At 42.0% G+C, this 12,006-nt stretch overlaps 1 protein-coding gene across 2 annotated transcripts in view; it reads right to left on the bottom strand.

Annotated features, from left to right (window-relative positions):
- The window catches only part of MID2 (midline 2), a 128,087-nt gene that overhangs the window by 106,536 nt on the left and 9,545 nt on the right, over positions 1-12,006 (bottom strand). For both annotated transcript variants that reach the window (XM_004710034.4, XM_004710035.4), the window contains exon 2: positions 5,307-6,022. In XM_004710034.4, the coding sequence (XP_004710091.1) occupies positions 5,307-5,966 (660 nt within the window). In that variant the 5' untranslated portion in view covers positions 5,967-6,022. The remainder of the gene's footprint in view (positions 1-5,306; positions 6,023-12,006) is intronic.

Raw genomic sequence — 12,006 nt, 5'->3', positions numbered from 1 at the left:
TCAGAAAAGAGAATGGCCTATTTAGCTGACAGGAGGCTCCTGGAGGCTGTATGGTTGTGAGTCGTAGGGGGAAAGGCTAGAATAAGGGAGTTGTTTAGAGGTCTTTGAATATTGAGTTGAAATCTGTCACCGATGGAGAGCCACTGAAATTGGCCTTTTTATGAAAGCCAATATTTATTAACATAATCATATCAATATTTTCTAAGAGGAGGAATTCAAATGATGATTTAAAAAATCCTAAAATGTTTAACCAGTTTTATAGAACTGCAGCACATTTCAATAGCTAATATACACACACAGATGCAGTGCCTGGATTAGGAATGAGATCAGTTGTTATCTGTGTGTTCAAGTTAAGAGAAGAGAGTGGTAATGGAGGAAATGTGTAGTCTGATAAGCCTGATATTAGGTGGCAAAAGTCATGAACGCAAGCATTCACTGGCATTGAAGAATTAATTAGACCATTGGTAGGACTTTTGGGGGAACATGTGTCTTGCATCTCAACCCTACAGGTAAGACTTGACAACTAAATAAAACCTATAGAACTATATTAAGCACCTCAAGTCCTCTAAGCCATTAGGGTTTATAGGTTAAGAAGCCAGGCTGGTTTCTGGTTATTCTGATCTTTCGCCCATAACGGTTTGCTTATTAGCTCTTAAGCAAATAAATATTACTGTACTCAACCGGGTGTGTTGAGCCAGTTCGGACTCAGTAGCAACCCTACTACAAGATCCTACATACACCACCTGCACAATTGTTATGTTTGAGCTCATTGTTGTAGTCACTATATGAGCTCATTGTTGTAGTCACTATATCAATCCATCTCATCAAGGGTCTCCCTCTTTTGTTTACAGACCCTCTACTATACCAAGCCTGATGCTTTCTGCCGGGAACTGGTGTCTTCTAATAATATGCCCAACTTAAGTGGAGAGGAAGTGTTTTGAGAATGATGAGGGCAATGAATGTACAAATGTGCTTTACATAATTGATGCATGTATGGATTGTGATAAGAGTTGTATGAGCCCCTAATAAAATGATTTAAAAAAGAAAGAAAAGAATAATAATATGCCCGAAGTGTGTGATGGGAAGGAGTCTTTCCATTGTCACTTCTAAATATTAGAAGCGACTAATCCTAATCCGAAATAAAAAGTAGACATAAACAGTGTCAGTTACTGACTAAAATGTCTACCTCTTAGATATAAAACACCATTCTCCCCTTTCTTCAACAGGACTCCTGTGCTGCTTTCAGGGCCAAGGGTGTATGCTTAGGCAGACTTTCCCATAGCATCTGACAGCTGGTTTTCTCCTTTCTCCTTGGGGAAGAATCAAGCAAATTCAGAAGATAATCCTAAATCCTTTTCTAACTTCAAGTTAACCCACAGACATGAGTATATGTGACCCTGAAAAATCAAACTTCCTCTCTGCTTAATGTGGACAACTAATAGTCCTTCTCATCTGGCAGCTAATCAAAGTGACCACCACCCACGACCATCACCCTCCCCCAAGCCCAAGATGTTCCAGGCAAGAGAACAAACCACGCGCGTGGGAATGAGTCACGTTTCCATTCTCTGTCCAAAAATGAGCAAAAAATTAAAAATTTCCACTTAATTTATAATCAGAAGAATCTATACATCTCCATTTTTAAAAAATGAAAGGGTAACTATTTTAAATCTCTAAATGCTACTCATTGCAGTCTTCACAAAGATACTTTTTGAAAAAATACTTGTGTACTTCAGCCATCGCTGGAACTTGCGTATTTCAGTCATCGAGGGAGATAAGGGTTCTATGTATCTGATGCCAAATAACTAGTCAATCCTCCAATCATTTCAGGTGTTTTTCACAGAGCTGGTGGTTCTGTAGATACAGGTTGATTCTATCCTGTCTTTTGTGTTATCTCAACAGTATATATGAATACAGATCTATTTGTTTGGAATGTTTCTCAAGGCCAATGTCTTATTATAGTCCCAACACCTGCAAATACTTGGCAGAGTTTTTGTTCCATTCTTTCCAAATCCCCCACTCTTCCCATCACCCTACCCCTATCATTTGCCATTATGAAACTGTCAGTTTATATATTATTCCCTTTCTTTGATGTGTTAATTGTCTATCCTTGACCCAGGAAATGTGCAGTTGCTGGAGCATAAAGTTAAGTTTTAAATCACAGTTCATGGGAAAAACATAAGTCCAAAACAAAGAGGCAGAAATCTATAGTTAGTAGGTAGCAGGGAGAAAGGCTATATAACTCAGGATATAGAGGCTTATCTCCATTTCTCCTCCTAATCAATTCTGTGACTTGGACAAACAACTCAATACCAAAGCCCCTGTTTACACAAGTCCAAAGAGTAGGGCTTGGACTCGATTAAGTCCAAGGTCAAACATTTCATAATTCTAAGAACTGAAGTCATGAGGTAATTCCACTTTACAGTTTTCATGAAATCTCTTGATGGTACAAATGGTTAAACATTCGTACAAATGGTTAAACATTCTGCCACTAACCAAAAAGTTGGCACTTTGAATCCACCCCGGAGTGCCTTGGGCGAAAGGCCTGGCAATTCCCTTCCAAAATATGTCAGCCATTGAAAGCCCCCCAGAACACAGGTCTACTAATCAGACATGGGATCTCAATGAGTTGGAATCACCTCAATGGCAACCAGTTTGGGATTTGTTTTTAGTTTTTTCACCCCTGATATGAAAGAAAGAATGGCTTGAAGAGATCATCAGATGAGCTTGACATTTGTACAAAATTTACGAATATTCAATATAAATCACCAAATAGGCAGAAACCATTGTTTGTGTGACCATGTGCAACAATAAATTACAGGACTGCTTGCTGAGTCACATTCTGAGTGTTAATACCTTCATCAACACTGTAATTTTACACAACCTAAAATGAATTTTTTTTTCAGAGCAGGATAGCAAGAACATCTCCATTCCTGTCATGCCTCCACCCGCCACCAGCCTTCCATCCTATCTGGGTCTTCCTTCAAGCTTAGTTTATATAATCATGCCCATTTTTTAAGATGGCAATCTTACTGTTCATTTAAACATTTTCTTTTTCTGGAATGTTTGTTAAATAGAGCCCTTCTTCGGGAAGGTTTTATACCATAGAGTGGTGAGGCAATGGGTACGAAACAATTTTCTGGATCTCACATTTGTAAACATCAATGTGAGTTTACATCAGGGCTTTTAAAAAGTAGGCATTTAGATTTGCACAGAAACCTTATGTGCTCCAACAACAGATGATCACAGATTAATTGATTACCAAAAGTCAAAACCTCTGTCTACTAGCAAAAGGAAGAGTGAGACACGCGTGTCCCCTGTAAGTAGCTTTTGACTTAAGGGGGATCCACTGAAACATGCCTGGAACATCCTGGTGGCATTGTGGTTATGGGCTGGGCTGCAATCGGCAAAGTCAGCAGTTCTAAACCACCAGCCACCCCAAAGGAGAAATATGGTACTTTCTACTCCTGCCAAGAGTTACAGTCTCAGAAACCCACAGCAGCAGGCTACCCTGTCCTACAAGGTCACTGTAGGACAGCGAGTTGGAACTGACTCGACGGCAGTGAGTTTGAGTTTTTTGAAGTCTGAATCATGCTGCCACTGAATCCACTGAAATCCTTACAGAAGCAGATGGACATACCTTTCTCCTGGGGATGGGCTGGTAGGGTCAAACTACCAATTGTTCTGTTAGCAGCCAGGCACTTTAACCACTGCACCACCAGCAGGGGCTCCTTTTAAAAGGAACCGATCTAACGCAAAAAAGTAAATTTTCATGATTGGACAAAACCAAACTTCCACGCCATCCACTGAAGACAGCTACAACTCCCAAGGCAGGAACTACAAACAAGTGCTTCCATCTCGAAGCCACACAAAAACCGGAACCCAGGCACAAATGCTACACTGGCTTAATTCCTTAATCTTTTCAGTTTACAAATTTTTATTTCAGGGATATAAGTAGCTCTCTGAATTACCTGGTACACTGATGGTTCTTTTTGGTGTTGTGTTTAAGGCAGGCTGAAAAGGCAGTGGGTTTGGGGGTTGAAATGCTTTTGCACAGTGGTTACACGCTTGAGTGCTAACCAGAAATCAGTGGTTTGACTCCTCTGCTTCTGTGCAGAAGAACAATGAACCAGTTTGACTCACCAAAGAATTACACAATTGAAAACCCTAGTTTTCCTCCATTCTACAGGGGTCGCTATGAGTCGAAATGGACTGAACGGTAGGTACTGGGTCCTTTGGTTTAATTGCTTATGAGTCTATAAGTGGACAATGCCAACCCTTGCTTTGTTTCATGCACCCAGAAACAGACGAGCATAAACGAATACCCTTCACCAAAATCTCTCGCCTACATAGATCTACTCAGACACCTTCACTCACACCTACAGAGACACTCCCAACTTTCCCATTGCTATACACATGCATATGCAAATCAGCACATATTCTAATGCAGTACACCCACACAGGTACTCACCACATACTTAAAAGAGGTGGAAAGATCATAGCAAAGGTAAGTAATGTATAATATGTTACTGACAGAGGAGCCAAACCTCCTGCCAGCGAGTCGCTTTCAATTCATAGTGACCCTATAGGCCTTCGAACTTCCAAGATTAAATCTATGGGAGTGGACAACCTCATTTTCCCCTGGGGAGTGGCTGATGGATTTAAACCACTGGCTTTGAGGTTACCAGTCCAATGTTTAACCCACAGCACTACCAGGGCCCCTTGAGAAAGGATAAAACCAAGAGCAGCTCACTGTCCTCGAGTTGATTAGGACTCACACTCACTGCCATTAAGCTGATTCCAACTGGCGGTTACCCTCTCGGACAGAGTAGAACTGTCCCTTTGGGTTTCCCAGACTTTAAATCGGTACAGTAGTAAGCAGCCACAGCCAATCTCTCTCCTGCCTAGTGACTTGTGGGGTTAACCTGCTGACCTTGTGGGTAGCAACTCAACACCAAGCCCACGATGCCACCAGGGTGCATCTCTCTTCAGTGGAGTGGCTGGTGGGTTTGAACCCCTGACCTTGTGGTTAGTCATCCACCACTTATCCAACAGTGCCACCAGAATGCTATTTTCCTGTGTTGATGTGGTGGGCCCCGACCCCATGCAAATCAGAATTGGCCAGAAGTATATAAATGCAAGTGAAGTGTATGCAACAGATTAACAGGATGCAGGGAGAGCCTGCAGACAAATAGGTCATTGCTCATGAAAACAACTTGGTGTTAACTCTCTTGCCATAGAGGGAAAAGGAACCGATTTTCTCAGGGGATTGGCTCAGTGTAACTGTAGATATTTCCCAGCTGCCTTACCTTGAGCTTTTCAAACCGATCATTCAGGGATGCAACTTGATGGTCTCGATGACGGCCCACCAGTTTGCATAAGGCACAGATCAATTGGTCATCAGATACACAATACATATTCACTTTCTCATTCTCATGGTCCAGGCAGGTGATCCCTCGAAGGTGTGTGTCTGGCACTGGTTCTACCAAGCGATGGCTGGTGAAGGGTTTCTTGTTGGGGTGCGTGGCCCGCAGGCAACGGTCACAGTAGGAGACCTCACAGGTGATGCAGGTTTTCACAGCATCCCGTGGGGGGTCCTGCTCGCAGAACTGGCAAGCAATTCGCTCACTAGACATGGTGGTGCTGGGCCTGTAAGTCCTCTCCCGGCGGCTCTCACTTGGCGAGTTGGGCCCACTTACGGAAGCCTTCTGGAAGCGGTCGATAATGTTCTGCAGGGTCACATTCCTCTTGAGGCCGTCCAGACCTCGGTGGTTCAGAGAGATAACATACCTACAAGTAGGGCACTGGAAAGCAGTAATGGGTTCAATGGATTCACCAGAGCTGCAGCTAGAGACCAAGATGCGATGGGCACAGCTGAAGCAGAGGCTATGAGCACACGGGAGCAGAAGGGGGTCTTCAAACAACTCTAGGCAGATTGGACAGGTCAATTCCGACTCCAGTGTTTCCATCTTTAGTGAAAATAATCCTGCTGAGGCATTAAGAACCACAGAGGCTGGGCTTTCACCTGCAAGGAATAGAAAGCAACAGGTAGTCAGCCTTTCCAAAGGAAAACAGAGACGTAGCATCATTATACATTGACCCATGGAGGCCTCACATGCTGGGCTCCCCAGGGATGCGTGAGCAATATGGAAAGCAATTTGGGAATTCATCAGAGAGTTGCTTCTGGGTTTCCCCTCCTTCGAACCTTGTTCTTGACAAATGCCTGGGTTTGGTTTTATTTTCCGACACTAATAAGTAGAGCCTAGTGGCCACCTATGAATCCTGATTTACTGCTTAATGTTCCTGGTCCCGCTCAAAGATGGGTACGGACCATTCTCTAAACACATTCTCCACTGACTTGCCTTGTCTGGGACTATAATGAGCCAGAGGCCTTGAGAAATTCTCCATCTCCACTCTCCAATGTCATTCTCTATTTCACTCCAAAGTAAAATATGGGGCTGTTCTTATTTCAAATCCAGTGGAAAGAAAATAAGGCCATATTTCAAAATAACTCTCTAGTTCTTGAAATGAGTTCCATTCTGGGAATCAGTGTGAAAAAAAGAAGAAGACACAGCTTCAGAAAAATGTAGTTCTCAGTGTAGGATCGTTAAGTTTTACTTCTGAGTTTGGCTCTGAGTTACTTCCTTTTTCCAGTCATGGAAATATCTACTTCATGCCATTTCTAATAACCTAATGACTGGGGACAAAGAAGATCATTTTTGCTTTTGCACCTTGACACGCTTTTCAAAAAATCCTTCATCTTGTCAAGTTAAACAGGAAATGATTTTCACTCTTGGACTTATGCAATGGCAACCGAACCAAGCTGAGTGCCATCGAGTCGATTCAGACTTGTGATGACATCAAAGAGGGTGTCCAAGGATGTAACTCTTTAAGGGAGCGGACAGCCTCAACTTTCTCCTGGGAAGCTGCTGGCAAGTTGGAACCCCCAAACTTGCTGTGAGCAGTCCAATGCCTACCCAACAGTACCACTCGTGCTCCTTCACTCAACGAACAAATTCACGGCCAGCAAGTCGATGCCAACTCAAAGTGACCCTATAAGGCAGGGTAGAACTACCCCTGTGGGTTTCTGAGACTTTGAGACTGGTCTTTTTCCTGCAAAGCAGCCGATGGTCTTGAACAGCTGACCTTGCAGTTAGTTGCCTGACTCGTAGCACACTGCACCACAAAGACTCCTTACTCAACGAGTAAGCTCTCAAACTCACTGCTATTGAATCGATGATGACTCATAGCGACCCCGCTGAGGGTTGGAGAGACTGTAACTATTCATGGGAGTAGAAAGCCCAGTCTGTCTTCCTCGGAGCTGGTGGTGGTTTTGAACTGCAGGCCAGGTGGATCGCAGCCCACCTCGTGACCACTTACACCACCATGGTTATAGTTGCTGATAAATGCTGAAGACATTCAAGGGGGCGCTTCCAAAAGGTCGTGGGAAAATTCCACGATCTTTTTCGATTTTGATTTTCCTTCTGTTTGGTTTTCTTACTACATAAATGCCCACTGAATTTGCACAAGCCTGCTGTGAAGCTCATCCCCACCCCTGCCCCCCATTTCTTTTACTTCCTATACCAGGAAGCAAATCAAAATCAGAATGCAAATCAGGCTTACCATATTAATTAGAGACATGAGCATTCAAAGATGTCTGACAGCCAGACATGTTCAGATCTGGAGGCCCTCATTCTAGGCTAGGGTGTCTCACAGACGAAGAGAAGTCACCCAACTCGTAAGCGACCAACCTCTTGCTCAATCCACAGGCATTTCTGCGCTGATCATGCCCTCGGGATTTCAGTACAACCTTCACACACAAATGAGCCATAGTTTGTGTTTCTGTTAGCCATAGTGGGAGAAAACGATACAACTTATCTTATTGACTGAAGATGTTCATACATTGAATAAGAAGGGCATCTTTTAATCAAAAGAGGAGTAGTGTTTGCTCACCATCTCCTGATCATCAGAAGCCATCATCGAGTCTTGACAATTTGATGCTACAGTTGATATTGTACCTGTACCAGCGTTTATCCACTCCCGTCAAGAGTTACAGTCTCAGAGACCCTCGGGGCAGTTCTACTGTGTCCTATAGGGTTACTATGAGTCGGCACCAACTTGATGGCAGTGGGTTTGCTTTTTGGTGTTCCTCACAGGAACTTAAAAACTGAGTACTGTATGTCCTGAATCGGTGAAATAGATCCCAACCCACCCCCACCCCCGAAATTGTTTCTAAATAAAACCATGTAAGTGCACTAAAGTAACCTGTTACTTAATGGACATCTGTAGGAAATTAAGACTGTGAAAGTCCAGAATCTTTCTGTGAAACACTCACTGCCCAGTTGGTTGACTAAGTTCAGATGTGTGTAATAGCCACTTTTTTAAAAAGTGAGACTGTGGCATTTTTATTTTTACAGTTTGCAACAATTTGAAATTTGTTTGGCCCAAGATTTTATAGCTTAGAACATCTATCAGCATTTTTTTATAGAGGCTAAAAAAAATCATGCAGTTAAGATGCACATCGTTCATAGAATCTTAGAATTGTAAGAGATCATGGGTATGGCAACTTTCAACAAACTCGATAGGAATGTTGCCTTAAATAGCTCCAGCCTGAGGTCCCTCGGATGCTCAAATTCAACATGTCCGTAAATGGGCTCGTTATTGTCTCACTCATATCTGTTCCTCTATCTTCCCAATCAGGTGAATAGCACCATCCAAGACTAGAAACCCAGGAGTTCACCCATTTCCATATTATCACCTCAGTGTCCGCCTGGTGGCTTCCAGAATATCCTGTTTTATGGTGAATAGCACCATCCAAGACTAGAAACTCAGGAACTCACCCATTTACATAGTATCACGTCAATGTCCACCCAGTGCCTTCCAGAATATCCTGTTTTGTTACATTCACATATTTGCCACTCCAACTCACTCTTCTTGCTCCTTGATGGCATGAATTCTTTCTTTTCTTTTTTAATCTATAGCACAGCACTTCACATAAACTCAACACACACACACATACACAAACTAACTCACTGCCATAGAGTCAATTCTGTCTCATAGCAACCCTATAGGACCGGGTAGCACTGCCCCTGTGGGTTTCAAAGACTATAATTCTTTAGAGGAGTAGAAAGCCTCATATTTCTCCCAAGGAGCGGATGGTGACTACAAACGGTTGACCTTGGAGTTAGCAGCCCAGCGGTGTAACCACTACATCACCAGGTTCCTCCTCACATAGGCTAGGTGTCAAGTAATTGTTAAATGAAAGACTCTCAGCTAAAATAAGTAATAAGGGAGCTAGCATTTATAGAGCACCTCCTGAATACCAGCTAGGTTGTTAAGCACTTTACATATATTACCTCATTTAATTCTTACAGGAAGCCTGCATGTGAGGAAGGTATTATTGTTATACCCATGTTAAGGTTAGGAAATTGAGACTCCGAGTTGTCAACTAAAACCAATCAGGGACATCCAACAAGTTAAGTGGCAGCGTCCAGGGCCAAACTTTCCCCTACATCGTGATTCCAATCATGGCACCCTTTTCCCTGAAGTTTATCTTGACTATTCACAAGAGGCCTTCTGAGAGCAGATTTCTGCTTCTATTTTTGTCTCTCTGTGGCCCTCTGTGATTGTCCAAATCTGTCAGAGAATTTCAGAATCACATGACTTCTAGGCCTGTCTCCACCTCACACTGCATTTATTACTATCACTTCTAGATGGTGTACAGCTTCCTTTCCTCAATTTTGGGGTTGAAAGCTACCTGAGAGATTTGAAGGACTCCAAGCCAAAATGACAGTAGGCAAGGAGCATTGCTGGGGGGAAAAATCACTACTCTCCCAATTTCTTAGAAGAATGTCCGCATCAATTCTTAGGTGAAGAGGAGGGGCTCTTCAATGTTCCCTTGTAAACTTTTTCCTGAGTCCATGTGAGACTTGAACTTCACTATGAAATATTGAGCATGGGAGAGCATGCTGTGGGTCAGGATTCCCTTGGATAATAAGGTCCGAACAGGCTTTTAAAACTAAGGAGTTCTTAATGTCATAGAACTGTTTGCAGAATTTTGTCTGTCATATGTGATTTTTCCTGGGAAGATCAATGCCAAAAGCTTTCAAGAGATTCTCAAAGAGTCCCTGACCAAATAAAGAAGCAAACAACTGTGACCTAAAATAACATTCGGTGAGGCAAGAAAAAAAAAATCTCGATTTGGGCTTTTATCTCTGCTTTCCAGCAATAATTCATGGAATTTAACAGCAATCAAGATCACCTGTTTTTTTTTTTTTTTTCTAAAACAGCCAGGCAACACTTTAAACACATGTAAATGAGTAGGGGCTGCATAGGTCCAACCTCAGAAGGAGAAGGCATGATGGAATTAATCATATATATCCATCGATCTTGTATATGTATTAGCACCAGTTTGTATATTCATTGAGAACCCCAAGGAGTGGAAGACTCTGGGTCTCTCTCCTTTGGGTGAGAACAGGCATGCGTGGAAGAACATGGCATGTTCTGAAGGACAGCGGGACCATGGGAATCTTGTGCTTCAGCATCTCCCAGACCTTGTCGAATGCATCTCTTCACTTGTACTTGCATCCTTTCTCGTTATAATAAATGAGTACAAGTATAGGTAGTCCCCTTGAATTCTGAGTCATTCTAGCAAATGACTGAATCCACGGGAGCAGAGAGAAAAAGGCATGTGGGTGGTTGGTGTCAGAGAAAAAAAGGGCCAAAAAATATATACACATGAGTTATCTTCACATTTTTGAAAATTAGCCAGGTCAGGTTTTAGAAATGTGCCTACCTTAACTGACTTTGGCCTTATAACGAATACTATAAGGTATACCACTCTTGCTCATTTTATCTAGCTTGTCTATATACCACGTCTCTCTGTTGTGTGTGTCAGAGAGTAAGTGCTTTGCTCAATTGGGAGGAGCTCTCTTTTGTCAACTTCTTTGAACAGATGTTCATTGCATCTCTCATTTATGAGGCCACCTTGTTCGTGCATTCTTGATATTTCAGTATCCGTTTAACTCCTCCCCATTTCCCTTATCTCCCTGATTATCCAAGCACCCCCCAAAAAAAAATTTACTGAGGACTATACAATACTCTTCACACATGTATGGTCTCACCTAATTTTCAGAACAACCTTCTAAGACATAAAGACACTATTATTACCCCAAAAAAGGAGCTTGTCCAGGGTCACACTGTTTGAAAGTAGCAACGCAAAAATTCAAACCCAGAACAAAACTGAGGTTCCAGAAATAAACCCATATACTTATGGTCAACTAATTTGGGATGTCACAACAATTCAACATGGGAATGGATAGTCTGGAACCACTGCATCTCCATATGTAAAAGGATTAAGTTGGACTCCTACTTCACACCAGACATAAAAATTCACTCAAAAATGGACCAAAGACATTCTAAGAGCTAAAATTGTAAAACTCTTGGAAGAAAACAAAGGTTCAAATCTTAAGGCCTTATAGTTTGCAATGGTTTGTAGATGACAAACCAGAAGCACAATCAAAGAAAATATAGATAAATTCGACAACATAAACATTTAAAAACATTTATGAACTAAAGGGCGCCATCAAGAAATCAAAAGAAACAAATGTTGATGGTTGAGGCGGGCAGAGGGTCTGGTGGGGAAAGCAAGAATCAAAACAAAATAACCCAGATTATGAAATAATAAAAAGGAAATAAAAAAGACAGCTCACAGGATGGTAGAAGACTTTTGGAATGTGCATCTGGAAATAAACAGAACCTACATTAACTGAAAAAATAAAACGTATCTGTTTTTGAACGGCCAAGGAATTAAAAAACTTTTTTATCCAAAGAAAATATCCAAATGACCAGTAAGCAAGCACAAGAAAAGATGCTCAACATCATTTACCTTCATGAAAATTCAAATCCAAGGGGGAAAAACACCACTTAACACCCATTGTTAGTTGCAGATTATAACTCAAAACGAAAATGTGCTACTTGGTCATACAAATGAATTAAGTATAGACACAA

Source organism: Echinops telfairi, unplaced genomic scaffold, assembly GCF_000313985.2.
Source record: "Echinops telfairi isolate 266 unplaced genomic scaffold, ASM31398v2 ScPeMD7_7427;HRSCAF=8465, whole genome shotgun sequence".
Lineage (NCBI taxonomy): Eukaryota > Metazoa > Chordata > Mammalia > Afrosoricida > Tenrecidae > Echinops > Echinops telfairi.
This window is presented reverse-complemented; position numbering and strand designations above follow the sequence as displayed.